This window comes from Haliotis rubra, unplaced genomic scaffold, assembly GCF_003918875.1.
Source record: "Haliotis rubra isolate DU_JTF1 unplaced genomic scaffold, ASM391887v1 Scf279, whole genome shotgun sequence".
Classification (NCBI taxonomy): domain Eukaryota; kingdom Metazoa; phylum Mollusca; class Gastropoda; order Lepetellida; family Haliotidae; genus Haliotis; species Haliotis rubra.
Window position 1 is genome coordinate 795,557 of NW_025766880.1, and position 20,127 is coordinate 815,683.

Genomic DNA, 20,127 nt, shown 5'->3' on the forward strand with positions numbered 1-20,127 from the left:
GGCACAGCTACAATCGTTTATTGTTCACAGATATGGAAAATAGATATTAAGAACTTAAAAATCAGTTATTCCTTGTACCAAATCACGAATCGTTAGGAATGAAATCAGATGACAGGTGATAGAGTAATCTATTTTAAAGTGCCTTGTGATACCTCGCTCTGCAAAAGTTCTATTTGATTTAACAAAATGAGGGTCGAGTTTCAAATTGGTTTACATCGACCAAGACTGGCTTTTGACCTAATAAATAGCATATCTTTATCTTTATCTAATCTGTAGCATATAAATTCACCTAATATTCATATTAATATTGTAATATTTATTCTATGTTGAAAATTCAATAAAAATATATATAATTACAACGTATCTATGCATCAAATTTATTATATGACGTTTGCTGTGTGAACCCAAAACTCGAGTCAGCAAATCAAACTCAAACCACTCTTATTCATAAAAAGATAGTAACTTGCATGATGCGATCCAGGTCAAGCAGCAGCCTCTTTTGTTTGTACACGTACACGTTACTCCCAACATTTAAATATATGAGGGTAATACCACTTACAATATATTTGCATTTAAACAAACTCTAATTTATCACAAATCCATACTCATATCATATTCATATTGACATAAAGTATCTCGTATATCTCATGTCCTTGCCTTATCTCCCGTTAGTATATATTTTAGACACCCCACTCGACTTGAGTGAGTGAGTGAGTTTAGTTTTACGCCGCACTCAGCAATATTCCAGCTATATGGTGGCGGTCTGTAGATAATCGAGTCTGGCACTCGACTTGAACAGGTGGTATGGTTCATTAGCTAGTTATTCAGACTGCTGGCCATATTCCAACAGTTTACTTATACTTTCAGGTAAAATTCCTTATCCAGATCTACATAAGTCATATGAGCTGCTACATGTGACCATACCGATTTTTCTGATCTGAATGGTTTTTTCCTAATGTTGACAATGTTCCTGTTTCCGCTCCATGTGGACTGATGTCACCAGCTTATATCAAGGCTTATGAAACTATTTACTTTTAGAATTCAGAGAAATTTGTGTTAGCCTTCCCATGACGATTTACACTGACATTCATTTGGGTGTTTGGTTTTACAAACAATGCAGAATGGTAGTTAGAGCAACTAAGACGTAAACAGTCTCCATCACATCATGTCATAAGTGTCAACACAATATTCCATGAATGTAGCTTACTCTGCTGGGATTTCATGATGTCAGGCAAAGGCAAACAACAGACCATTAATGAATCTGAAACATGTGTTTTTACTGGTTTTAATGAATTGTTCATGATTTCATCGTTGAAAATATATGTTTGGTTGGTATGGTCTAGGCAGCCTCAGACATGCATGAAATTGATCCATCACCCTCGTCTTGAACTGATTTCCATCGTATGCGTATGTCCATAAAACCTTTATTAATGCAGAAATACAGTATGAAATATACACCATTTAACCCTTGTAGCATAGTTAGTGCATCTAATCAGTATATACAGGTACATTTATCTTACCTCACACATACATGTAGCTTTCTGATTGGCTGAGCGCTCTTCTATTATTTTCAATGTACCCCGCTTACAAGCGAGTAACATTTCAATGTTCCCCGCTGTCAATGGTAACTCATTTGATACTCCGTGGTAGTAATTCTTCATCTCGAATAACATTGAATCACGTATGATGTACGGAAATTATCGATGTTTTGCAAATGCAAGTCGATGGAAGGGAGATAACTCTAAATCTGTTTTTCTTGTCAGCAAAATCTAGCGATGGCTACAAATAGATTTGTACCCGTGCTTCAAACAATTCAAAATTAACATAAAGGTGTTCGGTAAGATAAATACGTTGTTCACTGGTTCCTCGGGGCCCATGGGTTGATGTACCCTCGATGTTTGTTTATGCAAACATCGAGGGTACATCAACCCATGCCCCCCTCGCGACCAGTGAACAATTTATAGTGTATGTACGTGTGTGCTGTAGATATATCACTACAATCTACTACACCAAAGTAAAATCATTTAACGAGCAGTTTTCGAGGAGAGTTTTCATTACAGATTGCATCATCTGGCTGCTATGATTGGATGATTAAGTGTAACATTGTTTTTTACACGCATCCAGTAATTGAAATTGACAATTTTAGCAACATTTAGTGCTATCTTTTTCAAAATGATGACGTATGCTGAATGTCTCCACGGAATATTCCAAGCGAGTGACGAGCTTCCTGTACTCAGAAAAGGAACTGGGTAAGCTGGTCACTGTGCACACATGTGCATGTATCAGCTGCTGAGGGCTTAGTGAATTAAAACACTATATAGAGTCACTATAAAAGTCTATAAGAAATCGTTTGGATTTGTGTAACGCATTGCCATTGGTTTGGAGTAACGTTCCTTGTTTGTAGGAACATTGTATCTTTGACTAAATACTTACCTCGCCCAGAAATACAACCCATATACATGTGTTCTTGGCTGCAGATATATGAATCTTGTTTATATATACTGAGTCAAAAAAGAAACTTCAATTCTTTCTTCAGGGCACTATAAAAGAACAAGAGATGGTAAGATGGTTAAATTGTTATTATTTCATTGCTGAGATCTGTGTGATGTACTCGATACAGTGACAGTGCCATAATCAGTTCCATTAGGCTACACCGCCGTTCCAAAACATGGGTATACAGAATGTCAAGTCACAAGAATAAAAATTCGAAATTTCTGAGTTTAATATTGTGTATGGCCGCCCCGCGCATTCACCACTGCCAAACACCGTCTCCTCATCGACTGCCTGATGCTTGTGAACACGTGGTTGGGGATTCTGCGCCATTGCTCTTGCAAGGGAGCGCCAAGTTCCTGCAAATTCTGAGGTTGGTTCCTAAGACCACGAAGCCTTCTCCCAAGTGCATCCCAAACGTGCTCTATTGGATTAAGGTCAGGGGACCTCGATGGCCATGACGTTGATTCCAGCGTTTTGAAGGAAATTTCGTGTCAACATCGCGGTATGCGGCCGAGCATTATCATGCTGGAACTGCAGACCTGGGCCATGAGCCGCCATGAAAGGAACGAGTTCAGGGGTGAGCACCTGGTCGCGGTAAGCAGCAGCTGTGAGGTTTCCACGGATGACCAGAAGTCGGGAACGGTTGTTCCCACAGAAAGCACCCCACACCATGCAACTTCCGCCCCCGAATCTGTCGACTTCCTTTACACAACATTGGGCATAACGTTCACGACGTCGTCTCCAGACTCTATGCCTGCCGTCCGCGAATCTGAGGGTAAACCTGGATTCATCGCTAAAGACGACTCGATTCCAGTCTCTCTGGGTCCATCGGAGGTGACGTTGGGCCCACAGCAGACGTTGACGTTGATGAAACGGCGTCAATATTGGCCCACGATATGGACGTCGAGAATGGAGATTGGCAGCCCGCAACCGATTTCGAATGGTCTGTGAGGACAGTCGACCTCTAAACATCTCAGCCCTGGTTCGTGTAGCCGGCAGAAATCTGTCACGTAGGTGACGTAGGACGATTTGACGGTCTTCTGCTCGTGACGTCACACGTGGACGACCCGACCTTGGGCGATCAGAAGTGGTGCCAGTTTGTTGTAGACGACCTCGCAAGTCATACACAGTATGACGGCTGCATCCCATTGCTCTTGCGACGTCAATAACTGATCTTCCCGCTTGCAACATGCCAACGGCACGTTCACGTTGCACATTTGACAATCGTGGCATTTCAAGTACCGTAAGAACTGTGGTTTAAAAGTGTTTTTTCAATTCTTGAGGCCAATGCAAACACGTGCATACGAAGAAAACTTCGATGCGAAGATCACGTGATCGACTGCACGTGCAAAACCTGATTTGGCACTAACGTCATTTGCACGAGGAATGGATGGGTTTGAGTGGGTTTTGCTAACGTTTTTCTAGAGTCGAAAGATAGGGATCCCATTTCGGATACATAGATGTATCATCAGAGAAAAATTATTCATTATTTTTAAAAATTACATTTTGTGAAGTTTCTTTTTTGACTCAGTTTATATTTGGTGCAGTTTGTACTTGCAAAAGTGCGATATTGCTTCTAATACATACAAACTGTAGCACTGATTAATCTTGAAAAGCAAACTCTGATCCTAGTTGGTTGTATTTTTCGACCTGTTATGGGCATGTTGGCATGGGACACTACATATGGTTAATCTCGCAATGAAAACTTTTATCCTATCCTATTCGAAATACAATGATAAGGTATTAAGCTCGTTCCCATTTCTAATCAAGTTTATGTCCCGCGTGGGATATTTTAATGTCTTTAGTGAGTTGCATCAGGGACCTAATGCAGATAAGGAATGGGAACTAGTTGTTTTTATGCTACATCTGACCAACGCTCTTTTGTCATCAATTCATAAAATACCAACATAATTTCACCATGTTCATTTGTCCCTAAGTCATTGAAGTGCGTATGGATAAGGAAAATGTGAAAAGATAGTCCACAGATAGTTCATAGTTATCACAGTGTGTCTTAAGGCAGGCCTTGTGTTGTCGTTGAAGTTTTGTGGTTGGGTCCTTCTTGATCTTCTTGTAGGTAGTTAAATCCTGCAGCACGTTGTCCACCATGGAGTGGAAGTTGGGCTGGTCTAACACAACAATGGCCCTACCCTTCTCCGCTGGAACAATGACGATGTCTGGGTCTTGCTTCAGTTGCTTGATAATACCAGACTAGACCAGCGTTCCGCATTGGAAAGACATATGAACCCAATAATTCTTTAACAAGAAAGAAACACGTTGACATTATATATTACAATGATGATTACTAAGTATATTCTCTCCTTTAAGAACTTCCTTAAAGAGTGACTTTATGTTTTAACCTATGTAGCTGAAGAGTGTTATATTTATGCAGTATACAGGAATGCTGTTGTCTTTGCATTTGGTCCATTTTTTAGTTATTGGAGTAATCAACATATTCATTCCATAAACGCCCCAAAAGAACACAGTTTCGTTTCCGTCTGGAAGGAGCTTTAAAACTGTGTAAGCTGAACATCACGTTTCTCGGTATCTTCTGATTCTTCAGCCTGGGTTTGTGGTGCATCTGAATCGGAATACTCCTTAACGACCCCATTTCTCAGTAAAAGGAAAGCTGCAAAGAAGCCAGCTGACGATAGAACTTGAAATCCTGTGTCCATCCCTTTCACATGATATCGTAGGCTTGGGATATCATACACTGCGCATGCGCCGACATCACCACACGTTGTTTCCCAGAGGATGCACGTGGTGTCAATGGCCCTTCCATAAACGATAGGTGATGGAAGATAACCTGGGAATAGAATAAATTATCATAAGTGACACCAGAATATACACTCTCTACTTTATATACATTCAAACTCACATTCCAGTTAACCTTTAAAGTTGCTACACATACGTACATATAATGAATCAGTTTGATTTACAGTCTGTCCAAGATGAAGCATATTCATTTCTTATATGTATAAATGGAACCTACATGACACAAATGATTACAATACAAATAGAAGGATGCTTAAGTAGTAGCATTTGTTACAGCTCGGAGTGGTATTGTTTATATTCATGTGTATAAACTGTCATTACGAGTATGTAAGGGTATTCCGAGGATTTTAGTCTCTTCTACCCGCTTTCATCGTGGGGTTGATAGAGTAAGATAGCTCCGTGGTAGTCAAATAACAAGCAAACACGAGCAGTCCCCTTATACCTTTCTTTTACTTACCGACAAAACTACTTAGGAAAGACGATATAGCCACAGCCATGGATTTGTCCCTCGGGTGCACTGTTCTTTATAGGAATCAAAAAAGCAAATTATCAGTCAAAGTAATTAAGTTATCAAATATATAGTTAATTAAAAAGGACATAAGGGAAACGAATCCTTACCGAATCGTGTCCGCACAATATCTTCCTGTAAATATATGGCACAAACGCATTTCCATTGCCTATGAAATTTCCACCTGCTTGCATTCACTGGGGTAGTCAAAATTTGATATATGCTGCAGCTTTGTTGAAACACATGAAGGAATTTGCAGTTAAGCATTAGATTATAACAAACTTTGCTGCGATTGGAACCTTGGAATACAGTCTAAGCTGTTGAGCGTGGGATAGCTGCTTTTGTGTCTGGTGGCAGGAAGTCAGAACAAGCTTCTGACCATGTCTTCTATTGGTCCAAGTGCAGCCATGTTCAATGAAATTCCCAGGCCCAGTCAACAAAGGCCAAGTATACTCACTCATTAAAGAGAACGTTTATGTTTATCCAAAAATGTTTCAAGAATTCAAACAAACCTTCGTCTTTGAACGTCTTAAAACACTACTGGATTATTTGTTTTCGAGACTATCCTGTAAAAGTATACCACTCGATTCGCTTGATGTTGCATCCGGTTGAACAAACAGCTGCAATGGAGATGGGGGATCTAATGGGAATGGATAGCAGAACAAATACACCATAAGAGTCTGCCCATCCATGTAGAGGAGGCCAACACGTGTTCATCCTCATTGTATACCCTTTAGTCCCTTTGCCCAAATCTGTAAGACAGTTCAAAGGCATTTGTTCTACACGGAGTTTGGAAAGCCAAAAATTCTCCATTGTCAGAACAAAATTGATCCCTCGAGTTTATATATTCTATACAGAATTGTTGGGTATATTCTTGTGGATAGAATTTGCGGGAGCTGATGGCGTCCTGGGCCCCGTTTCACAAAGCTCTCGTAAGCCTAAGATCTCGTAACTTTTCTCGTAGCACAATCTTACGATTTTATGGGCGTTTCACGAAACTCTCGTAGGCTTACGATACCTTAAATTTACAATAAAAGTTACGGTAAGTATTTGCTCTCGTAAATGAGCTTTATTTGCTTAAGTCAAAAACAAAATGGCGTATTATATGTTGTGTTTTAGCATTGCGTTTAAATTTAATTAAGCTGAAATCAGAAGAAGCCTACGAACGAAATATCGACTCGATCATCACTTACTTTTCAGCGATCTCATTCGAGAGACGCTTTTTGCCAGCAGCTGTGATGACTGCTGAAAATCTACCAAATAGAAAACTGCTATTGTGGGCCACTTCGGATGTTAAAATGTCCAATTCAAAGACGAGAAATTCGTTTTTTCTAACCCTTCCCTTTGACTTCTAGTCCTCCACTGTACGGTGGGTTGTCGTCTGTTTACGCAAAGGGACGTAACTCGCAATCCATGTTCTTTTCAAGTCTTCGCAGCAAAAGAGTTCGCAATACGATAGCTAAAAGTTACCGTAAGTTTTCTCGTAACAACGAGAGTACTAAGATACTTTCGTGAAACGCCCTTAGCGTGGTATCGTAAGATATATCGTAGGTGTTACGAGATCTTAGGTCTACGAGAGCTTTGTGAAACGGGGCCCTGTATTGGATGTGTGAATGAGGTTCTGAAGAGGTCTTTGTGAAATTAATGTACCATACTTCAGTTCAGAAATTGCAGTTATTGACGTACCCTACTTCATTTCGGAAGTTGAGGTACCATACTTCAGTTCTGAAATTGACGTATCATACTTCAGATCCGAAATTGACGTTTCATACTTCAGTTCCGAAATTGACGTTTCATACTTCAGTTCCGAAATTGACGTATCATACTTCAGTTCTGGATTGAAGTACCATACTTCAGTTCTGAAATTGAGGGAGCAAACTTCAGTTCCGAAATCGAAGTACCTTACTTCAGTTCCGAAATTGAAAAAGAAGGTCTTTGTGAAAAGGTACCTGAAATGTCAGAATGAAATTGAAGTACCATTCTTCAGTATGTATTGAAATAACATACTTCAGTTCTGAACTACAAAGAACCAAACTTCAGATCTGAAATTGAAGTACCATACTTCAATTCCGAAATTGACGTACCACACTTCAGTTCAGAACTTGCGTCATTTGCATGCTCAGCAGTCAATCGGTAGTAGATGTAGAAACAGTTTTAACAGTTAACAGTGTCCAGTTTTCTCTGACAACTCTTTGATTATAAAAGACACATTGCATGGTTTTAGTCTCTCAAGTGAGGTACCATACTTCAATTAAGAAAGTGATGTATCATACCTCAGTTCCTAAATTGACGTACCACACTTCAGTTCTGAACTTGAATCATTTGCATGCTCAGCAGTCTATCGGTAGTAGATGTAGAAACAGTTTCAACAGTTAACAGTGCCCAGGTGTCTCTGACAACTCTCTGATTATGAAAGACACATTGAATGTTTTAGTCTGTCAAGTGATGTGTAACAGAACTTATGATATAATTCAAGAAACATGGCTTATGTTATGTGACAATAAGACGTTTGTTGAAAGGACACACGATCACACATATGGATTGTACATCATGTACATGCTTGCTTTTTAGGTAAACGTTAAGATGTGAATCATACATTTTGCACACACTCACGTCGAAAGGAAAGGAATTTGTTCTACTTGTTCCAAGTGTCCATATTATTTGAAAACAAATCCTTTGGACTCAACATGCTTAAAGTATAAAATCCAGTTACACGCAACAACTGTTGTTAGATAGCACGTTAAACAAACGTTTAACTGGTTGGAAAGTTAGTTTGTTGCTGATACATCGGATAACAAAGAATCAATGACATTCACTCCTGTGTGTTTCTCCCTGAACAGTGAGGTACCATGTCATGGTAATCATCAGCAGCTGTCTCTAACTGGACAAAGACGAAAGTATCCGTGAACACATCAATGTGATGGTGCTTTCCAGTTTGAGTGAACATAAGTGTCTACAAGGCTACATACTAGCTTAAGCTTAAGCTATAGTAATTCTCTGTGCGTTTCTAGACCTAGATGGACACCTTGTGTTCCCCAGCCATGTTTTGTATCCCAGGTGCCCAGATAAAGTATAATAGTTTCTATTATGATTCCTGTAATATAAAAAGGAAACAATGTAAGGAGGGGCACTAATTTACTTAACTATATTGGGACTAAATCTCTTTATATTTATCTGATGTCAGATGTATTCTTGTAAAAATTAACGGTCTCGCAAACAGGTGTGTCTGTGCGTATGTGCGTGTGTGTTTGTATTAAAAATACCTACCTCATTAGTGTCATCATGACAGGGACTAAGGAAATTGTCGCCGCCAAGCCGGACACCAGGTCAACGATGACGTAGGGATACAGGTAGGGACAATCTAATGGACATTTGCCCACTGTGCCTTCGTTACCAGGAATCTCGCTGCACCCCATGTATGTCTGAAATAAGACCAGCATACAACACAGATACTTATAAATGAAAATATATACCAAAAGACACCTGGAATTATCTGTATTTAACTGTGAATAATTAAATGACACTGATGAAATTAGATACCAACTAGACATTTTAGTGACTCTCAGTGCATATTTGAGGTGACATGTCGCTCTACTAAGAGTGAGATACCCACAGTGCAGTTTTCATACTGGCATCCCACACAGGGAGTGACATACTTACTATACCATTCTGAGACTGGCGTCCTAACATACAGAGAACCTCACCTGGAGTGAGATACGTACTGTACCGTTCTGAGACTTGCATCCTGCCATACAGGGATTGATATACGTCACTCCATCAACTCCACACAGTGGCATGTACTCCGTTGCATCACAGCTGCAAACAGTGTCGTTTACCATGGAATATCTGAAACAGAATTATTTACTATAGTTTGGCATGAAATGCATGTGGACCCGGTTTTTTTTGTAAATATCTCTTCATCCAATGACCCAATCGATCTCAAACTGTGCAAGTGGATCTTTTGTCAGACAACCTAATCACATTGTAAATCACCGATTTTATGCATTTGTATTAAAGAATCTGTCTATGTAACTGTCAACAAAATAAACAGCAGAATGCAGACGGCTTGCAGAGGGAGGGAGCCAATGACCTGTAACAGCGGCAGTGTTGGGTCATAAAGGTAAATGCACGTGCAGTTCATGATAGTTACCTGTGCACTGCACAGTGATAGACCGTTTGGATCATTCACATTGACTACTTCTAGCTGTCATCATGAAAGCTTATTCAGATGATGCTAAACGTTTAATTAGAAATGTGTTGAATTTTTTTTTAAAAAGAGAGCAAACGTAGCAAACCAATTGATAAGGTGTCGGATTACATGAAACGTACAACTTTTGCTCTTGCCATGAAAAAGAACATCGTGCTAAAAATTTTGAAAAATAAACCAACAACCAATAAACAAAACCTTGTACAAAAAGGTAGGCATCCAAAGTTAGATTCTTTTGACATCAGGGTCATCAGAGTTGTCATTCGCCGGCTATTTGCTAGAAATGAACACCTGTTCACAAGAAAGTTAAAACACATCCTTGCAGAGGATCACGACATTAATGTTTCTAGGTTTATGCTAAGCAAACTACTGGTCAAATTTGGATACAAGTACAAGAAGGTAGCAAACCAGAAACTTGTAATGTGTGAGAGATCTGATATTGTGAAAATAAGGTGTAACTATCTGAGAGAAATGAAGCAGGCAAGAGAGGATGGGTTCGAACCCATATATCTGGATGAGACCTGGGTCAATGCAAACCATACTGCTGCCAGACAGTGGCTACCCACTGATCCCAGTGATGGTAGGAAAATACCAACAGGCAAAGGTGAACGTTTAATCGTTCTTCATCCTGGTTCCCACCGTGGATTCCTACCTGGGTGTGATCTGGTATTTCGGTCAAAAAGCACAGATGGTAGGGACTATCATACAGAAATGAACTCAACGGTTTTCACACAGTCTGTTGAGGAACAATTGTTGCCAGCTCTGCCTTACAAAAGTCTTGTTGTCATGGACAATGGTCCCTATCACAGTGTTCGAGATCCAAACAATAGGTGCCCAACTTCCAATACAAAGAAGTCAGATATGCAGCAATGGCTAACAAATAACAATATACAATTTTCAATTAAGGCCACTAAACCACAGTTGTACTCTTTGATTAAACCTAACAAACCTCCACCCACATCTAACATTGACAACATGCTACGCCAACACGGCCATAAGGTCTTGAGATTACCACCGTACCACTGTGATCTCAACCCAATCGAACTTATCTGGGGAGACCTTAAAAGTACAGTGGCCCGGAATAATCAGTCATTCAAGTTGAAAGATGTCAAGCACATTATCAACACTGCTATGTGTGACATTGACATTGCACGCTGGCATGCATGTGTTGAACATGTCAAGAAGGTGGAGAAAGAGTACTGGCTCAAAGATGGCTTGAAGGAGCAAACAGTTAATCCAGTTGTCATTCGTCTGGACACTGATGACTCCTCTGTGGATGAACGGAGTGAACTTGATGAAGTTTAATTCTGTTATTATATTTACAGATAATAATAGTATCCAGCCAGATATGCTCAAAGAAATATAACTCATTTTAACAATGACAGCACTGACTACTTCCAACGACTTATAGTGTAACATGAAACACTCATTTCACATAAAATTATCATGACAATATAAATATTAACTATCTATATGCTTAAAGCTATTAGAAATGCATTGCTTCATTTAGAATGTGAACGACATCACAACATAACACTTTTGTCTTCATTCTATCTTTTCTTCAATGAGTGTGCATGATTGTGTGTGCTTGTGTCCGAGGGAACGGGGCTTTAACAGTTGTTGAGTTCTAACCATAGGTGGTCCGATTAATGATTTAGTGTAAATATACTTTCTGTGTTCTTTAAATGCATTTCCACTTAGGTACTGCATTAACAAAATATGACATTAACATTACAAATTTAAAGATTTTAACCTACAGAATAATTCTCACTAAAGGGTTTTGTGGTTAATGTTGAACAACTCAGAGAAACAAATTCCGTATGATGATTAACAGTTGGCACCCACCTTACCCTATTCACGACCTGTGACATCTCTTCATACCTGTCACGTGCATAGCTGACCTACATTGACGAACGTTGACCTTTATGACCCAACACTGCCGCTGTTACAGGTCATTGGCTCCCTCCCTCTGCAAGCCGTCTGCATTCTGCTGTTTATTTTGTTGACAGTTACATAGACAGATTCTTTAAAACAAATGCATAAAATCGGTGATTTACAATGTGATTAGGTTGTCAGACAAAACATCCACTTGCACAGTTTGAGATCGATTGGGTCATTGGATGAAGAGATATTTACAAAAAAACGGGTCCACATGCATTTCATGCCAAACTATACAGGCGTATTTATGTATAAGTTTCATAATCTTGAAAACAAACTTCAGAATATATTTCAGCATACATTCAGAAAAGTTAAGTGTATGCTGTATTCAACCCATCATATTACTTTTTAGAGTAAGGTAATATCTTTGCCTGATAGTAGTTAAAGACGAAAGACCAAAGATACCGTATATTAATTTGTATTTGATATATTGGGAAAAACAAGCAATTTCGTATCCGAACCTGAATGTATTTGAACATGTATCAAGAATCAAATATAATCATGAACAAGAATGGCATTCAGAAATTTTTAATAATCCTCTTCCTCGTTCAAATCGAATTTCTTCTAAATATTTATATTGATAAATCTCGTAATGCACTCTCCCGCTGTCGTTGTTGTTCTCATACACTCCAAACTGAAATGGTCAGATATCAATATGTCAAGGGAGACCAAAGACTCTGTAACCTGGTTCTCTGTAACCTAGGAACAGAGTTACATCGAAATGGAATACCACGTTATGTTAGTTGCGAACATAAAGACATCCAAAGAAAATATGACACTGAATAGGTTTAACATGAAGAATCCACGAAGAAACTTTCACAACTTATATTCATGCCATAAATGTCAGATGTAGTCTGTGAACCTGACTATCTGAATTTACAATGTCGATGACCTACAGTGCGTAATAAATAAGTTCAAACTCTCAATGTTCTGATTCTAACAACTGGCACCTACCTGTTTTTCACCAAGAAACTATATGTTTTGGTTATGTGAGCCCTGACACTTATCTCTGTCACCTTAACCCTCCCCATATGTAATAACTACCTCTTACCTGCTGTCACCTAGACCTTTGATGTTCTGTTCGTCGCAACCAAAAACCAGCGTGAGAGAACAGAGGACAGTTGCACTGAATACCAGTATGGTCGTGAGCTTCATGCATCCAATGCTGGTAAGCCGAAATCTGCTGGTGATTATGCCTCCAAGAAGGGTGCCCACTAACGCCCACATCAGCTCTAGAATACCTTCAACAAATTCAGGTATGGAAATGTGAACTTTGATGAAAAGTGAATGTTTTTTAGTTTCCACTTTTAAACAATCATGTAACCCTGTTCATATACATGTACCTTATATGTGTCTCCTCCTGGTTTACAGATAAAGAATCCATCTATTTTAAACCGAAAACAACATGTGAGATCCCCTGTTTACATGTATGAATCAGTTTACACGGCTCGCATTTGATTCAGTCACAGAAAGCTTAGAGAGACATGTTTACATAATATGAGCCAATACACAACTTTCAAGTGGAGCTAGGACATGCCAGTCTCAATGTAACTGACCTGCGTCCTACTCACTGATGCACACGTTAAAACAAAATGTCAATAAAACTGTCGTTGCTCCTTACTCAATATGAAGTTCGCCTCAGCTGCCGGCCTTGCAAACTGGGTCATGATGTATTTTGGAGCAAAGCTGAAATAGCCTCCAACAAAGAACAAAGCACTGGCGTTCCCAAAGAGAAGACAGGCGACTACTGGGTTCTTCATTATCCGTAATATGGACCTTGGCATGTCTGCGGGAAGAACAGAAATAATTCGGTTAACAGAACAAGACAAATATTAGCTACTAACTTCAGAATGGATCTTTATGTGAACGGTTCCATAAAAGGATATTTCAGCAAGAAGCCGATTGATGAGGAGAGATGATAGGTAACAGACATCACATACCGAAAATGGCGGCATTTGTATGTGTTGGAACAAACAGGCAATGGAAGTAATATGTATAACCACATGGAATTTGCTTTGGGAAAGTATCCTCTTAGTGTCGTAGACATGGTTCCCTTTTTTACCCTAATGCACCCCCTCAATACACTTCAAGAAAGAAAAAGAAACGCATAAGAAACGCATTTTAGAAGAATAAATGTGTTAAGAGCAATTCTAGTACGACATTGTGTGATACTTAATTCTGACTGGCTGAGGGCTCATCAAAACCGTACTTAAATGGCAGTATAAGGACCGCTAATTAAAGTAAGCCTAATCCCACTAAAGAAACTTCGAAGCAGGAAACTTCTACAGGTGGCGATAATTCGTTTAACATTTGATAAATTGATAAGTCAGTAGGTGCCAACTCGAACGCTAGGTGTATGTCTATTTGTATGAATAGGAAAGAAAAAAAATGGACATAAAATAATCCTGAATTTATCTCTTTTTCTTAAAAATGTTATATTGCATAAATAATTAAAAAATAGAGCAATTAGGTTTTGATAATCCAGCACATCACAATGCCATTTGAGATGGCGATTTAGTTAAAATTGGAAACAAACAAAGACACTGTAGATCTTCAAAACAAAGTATGGTTTGATTTGACCCTGGGGGTTGGACGAAGGGGCTGTGAGAACCAGCTGGAGTTGTCTGTTCATTCATTTGTTGTCGAAACAGACGATGGTGGCTGTGAGTCCATATCGATAACCCATAACGAATCCACGAAAAACCATCCTGAGGACGTCGGCGATTCCGAGTACACAAAGCCACGTACATACGCGACAGGAACCCCCATGTGTCCTGTTACATCCTTTCGAAAGTACATGTCCAAGTTAAATCCAGAAAACAAAGCCCTTTTTCAGCAGCCTCGAAAGAATGTGTGAGAGAATGATCAAGTGTGGTACACAAGTAAGCCCCTAGGTCACAACACACTGAAAACGATGATGAAACGGATCTCGGCCACTTGCGAGTTGAGTCGGGTGTACACAAACCATTGTGTTAGACCCACCACCGTTACATTGCTCTCGCATACTGGGGTGAAAGCAAGGAAAATAGTTAAGATTAATGGGTACAAAAACTGACAGAATTTGTCCTCGTATGACACTGATTCGTCAGCAGCGCAAAATGTATTCCGTCATACTTCACATCGGGTATGGATCCAACGGATATGGCATCGATAACACACGTCCTAACCTGTCCGCTTCCGTCCCGGCCGTAATGCCTAGCCCTTCCACTTCCACTGTCAATGTTTCCAACATAAAAGCTGGCATGTCAAGTCTTTTCCAAATTTGGAATAGTAGCGTGATCATCAAACATTAGGTAGCAGCGACAAACCTTAGCGAGTTCACTACTTGAATTGAGGCGAGTTGGATATCGCTGGATATCGCACCCCACACTATGACACTTCCACCACCGAATCTGTCGACCTGTCGAATGCGATTTGGGGCAAAACGTTAATTTATCCGACGGTAGACACGCTGTCTTCCATTTCGCCGGTGAAGAAGAAATCGTCAACTGCAGGCTGCGACTCCCCGGCTTCAAGGCGGCCAATAGCAATGTTTCGATTGGCGGCACTCAGTCGTAGCATGATGATTTCCTCTTTTCCAGGCAAAAACGAATAACAAAATGAAACACAACGTTCACTACAAGTGACCAATTACGCATGCTTTTCCGCTTACCTGCGCGTGTATTTTGCTTTGCTTTCTTGGTGACGCTTAGGCGAAAGAAATAGCATATTTGTATTGAATTTGCTGCAAAATCACCTCTGCGTTTCATTTTGTGAAGAGTGTACGACCTCAGAGCGAAAATTGTAAATGAGTAATTACAAGCATGTTACAAGGTACCACACCATGGCGTCTGGTACTTTTCATACCCAGAAAGAAGGTGCTGCAGAGACTCACCGACTATATCTTTTTAGTGATTTGGTCGTGTCGATATCTTCAACCGTTGATTTCTTCATGTGCATTGGAAAGCAGCCTAAGGGTACAGCAAGAAAGAGGGCTGCACATCCGAAGATCAGGTACCCGATCCACCATGCACTTATCCACTGGGGGTGATGGCTGTCTAACTGGGACCCTTGAAACCAAACCATACAACTGGTATATATTTCATAAAAACGTGTTGTGATTGTATGGCGTAAAGAACATAGATTCCAATAATGTAAGACAAAAAGTTGGTAAGTCCCCTGATCAAAAAACCTTTATTTGAATAAAAAGTCGTGATTTGGCATTCCTTGTTTTTGTAAAGAAAGATTGAATGCAAGAACATAACCAACCGCTTAGATCAATGGGAATGTCACTGATCCATCCACCAAGACCGAGTGCAACAGCTGGTCCAAGGAAAGCTATCGCCATAATGATGCCTACAAGACCACGAATACAAAACGAATCAGTACATTAGCTATAAAATAGTTCCACTACATGCACTCTTTCTGCTACACATATATCCTTTTACTCTACGCACTCCTTCCGCTCCACACAATCCTTCCGCTACTCACTCTCCTTCTGCTGCACACAAAACTGTCGCTATAAGCACTCCTTCCTCTACACACAATCCTTTCGCTTTTCGCAGTCCTTCCGCTACACACAATACTTTCGTTATAACCATTCCTTCCACTACAACTAATCCTTCCACTGCACACAACACTTTCTCTTTTCACAGTCCTTCCGTGGCTGTATCCTCACAGGGGGTTGAAGCATTGTAAAATTATTGTCCTCCTGTGGGGGGTACATAAGTCCCAAAACATTCAAACTAAATTTAAACATACCATTAGTTTTAAGCGTAGAATATGTGTTATTTTAACTTACGGCTAAATTGTCTAAACTGAAGGGATGGTGTAAATCCAGCTAGGGTCCATGCAGGAAGCAAATGTACTGTAAGTCCCCATGGTCCCTAGTATGGTGATCTACCTTCAGTTGTTAGCAATCTATAGCCTGTTTTTATATTGTATTGTCATTTCTAGTTCCAATATTTTAGATTTAATTGCTAGTTTTAAATTGATATCTGTGATACACCAGTAGTTTTACTGTTCTTCGTCAACAGGTTTTTTAATTTCTAACTTTATTCATCTTTAATATAATTATAAAATGTTCTCGTCACGATATGGCTGAAATATTGCCGATGTGACGATAAATATTAACTCACTCACTCACTCACAGTCCTTCCACTACACACACTACTTCCGATACTCACACGACTTCCACTACACACGCTAATTCAACTACGCACTCTCCTTCCGCTACTCACACTAATTGCGCTACACACAATGCTTCCTCTATACCCTCTCCTTCCGCTATGCTACTCAGTGTCCTTCTGCTACCCACACGACTTCCACAAAACACACTACTTCCACTACACAACTACTTCCGTTACACACGCTTCCACTACACACACTACACACACTACTTCCACTACACACGCTACTTCCACAATAGTCACTACTTCCACTCCACACACTACTTCCACAGCGACAATAGTCGCTTCTTCCACTAGACACACTACTTGTACTCCACACACTACGCCCAGAATATACACTACTTCTCTATACACACTACTTCCGCTCCACATGCTACTTCCACAGCACACTGCTTCCACAGTAGTAGCTCCTTCCACTAGACACACTACTTCCACTACACACACTACTACACACTACTTCCACCATACACACTACTTCCACTACACACACTACTACACACTACTTCCATTGCACACACTACTTCCACCATACACACTATTTCAACTAGACACGCTCCTTCCACGACACACACTAGTTCCACTACGAACGCTTCTTCAACTGTACACACTACTTTCTCTACACACACTACTTCTACAATAGTCACTACTTCCACAGCACACTGCTTCCACAATAGTCGCTTATTCCACTACACACACTACTTCCACTACACACGCTACTTCCACCACACACACACTACTACACAGTACTTCCACTACACACGCTCCTTCCACTAAACACGCTCTTCTTCCTCTACACTCGCATGCGATACCTTTTAAACCCGCGATCTACAAATACACTTTCTTATACATGCACTGCGTCTTCCAATCAGATACCGAAAGGTTTCATTTGGATAATTACATAAAAACTTCCACTTTACAACGAACGATGTTTTTTCTCTATTTTATTATGAATCAAAATATTTATCACGTTTACACTCATTTTATAAACTCTCCTCTTCACATCAGGTAAGATCTGAGAACGTACCTGTCAGTAAACTCGACTGCTGTTTGTCACGGGAATTATTTTCAACGTACGGTAAACCCAGGGAAAAGCGTGGGGATTTACCCACTCCTTGTAACACAATAAGCACGGCAAGCACATTGTACACCCAACGTCCGTTGTCAGTCGCTTGGTTCTTCGTGGCTGGACACCGCTCATGTTCCTGTACGGAATCCTGACACAATCGGGCACCTTGTGGAGAGGAATAGTTGGAGGCAAGATCATCTAAAGAAGGCAGCGATACAGGATCCATGACGTGTAAGAGGCCCGACATTGAAACAACAATACCAAACAAAGCCACTGCGCAGGACAGGATCCTAGGTATAAAACGCTTTCCCCCAAAATGGCTGAAGAAGAAAATAGCTGCAAGATAACCGATTTCGTTGCAGCTCATTAGGAGGCCACTTCTTGTACTGCTGAGTCCAAATTGTTTCTCTAATGCTGTGATCTGTGACGTTGTGTAGGGCTTGACTGACCCCAGCAACAGTGACGACACGCTGAACACGGCAGTGAAGCAGAGGATGTTGTTGAAACACCGTCGTGACTCAGCCATGGCGTTGACACTCTGTACGCTGTACGCCGTCTTGAGTATCTACTGCCTGGTCAATTGAAGGAGATATAAGTGAGTTATTTCATAATTGCAAAGCATTACATAAGCAAGACTGAAAAAATGTCAACGTTAGGGAGCGACCCGTGACATGCATTGTGTACTCCTATGTTACTGTTTCCTAAAAAAATCAAATGTTGTTGAACACTTTAGGAAATATATAATATCTGAGAATGTTTCTTACAGCAGCTTCGATTTAACATATTTAGGGTACGTGTCTGACGAAATGTCTTCAAACTAACTTTGAAATTTTAATTTCCATACGTTCTACATCAAAATCAGGTCTGACATTGTTCGAATAAGCAAACTTTTGACCGGGATTTTGCATTTTATATCTGAGCATTTTAACTCGCAAGATTTATCCTCACAGTTATGCACTGACACAGTGAACGTTGACATATTAACACCCTATGTTGTACATGTTCTCTTCGGAAGGCATGGAAGGTAAAGCCGCTTGGTTTTAATATTTCAGATTCCAATGTTTTTTTCATTGTAAGAAGCAAGACAGAGATGTACGAATAGGCCCCATTCACTGCTTTGAAGTGAGTGAGTGAGTTTGGTTGTATGCCGCCTTTAGCGATATTCCAGCAATATCACGGCGGGGACACCATAAATGGGCTTCACACACTGTACCCATGTGGGTAATCGAACCCGGACCTTCGGCGTGACGAGCGAAAGCTTTAACCACTAGGCCACCCTACTGCCCCTCATTGCCTCAAAACCGATGTGCCATGAACTCTCTTGTGGCAAAGGTCTTCTGCAAAGGATATAATGGATCATTAAACCTAAAACTAACAGTGTGTTGTAGTTGTTCCAGGGTAAAAAGAAGTCTTTGGTTTCGCTGCTCCGTTCGACAATTTTATTCCACCAACTAAGACTCAAGAACTATTCGTCAAATTCTTTCAAAATATATTTACTATAGAACACCATAGTTTACCAGTGATACTGCTTGAAAATATTATAAGTCCATGATATATAGTACTGCATCTCTAGTGGGGTCGGGGTCTATTATGTATAGTTTGTTTGCTGTTTAACGCCGTACTAAGCAATAGTGCATCTACATGGTGTCGGTCTGTAAATAATGGAGTCTCGACCAACACCATGAGCATCGATCAATGCAGGAGTAGGGATACGATGAAATGTGTCAACCAAATCAGCGAACCTGACCAACCGACCCCGTCAGTCGCCACTTACCACAAGCTCTCTTAGATCCGGATCTAAAATAATAAAAGTAATACCTGATAAAAATGCTCAACGCTTTTTTCAGTGTCACCATCTTCTGCTGACTGCAACAACCGTAAACGCTGTTTTCAGCAAAATGTATTGGCGCTTCCTTTAACAAAAGCGCCCAAAATAAGTATCAAACATAAAGGAGTCCTCTTAGAAGTGACAATT

The 20,127-nt window shown here is 40.2% G+C and overlaps 1 protein-coding gene across 1 annotated transcript; it reads right to left on the bottom strand.

Annotated features, from left to right (window-relative positions):
• Window positions 1-4,425: 4,425 nt before the first annotated feature.
• LOC124281053 (solute carrier organic anion transporter family member 3A1-like) lies at window positions 4,426-13,699 on the bottom strand. Its single transcript, XM_046717061.1, has 7 exons — window positions 13,540-13,699; window positions 12,970-13,159; window positions 9,496-9,619; window positions 9,041-9,195; window positions 7,487-7,632; window positions 5,027-5,296; window positions 4,426-4,649 (listed from the first exon to the last, which is right to left on the bottom strand). Exons 1-7 carry the CDS (start codon window positions 13,676-13,678, stop codon window positions 4,426-4,428), a joined length of 1,248 nt encoding a protein of 415 aa, XP_046573017.1. The 5' UTR covers window positions 13,679-13,699.
• Between the last annotated feature and the right edge of the window lie 6,428 nt (window positions 13,700-20,127).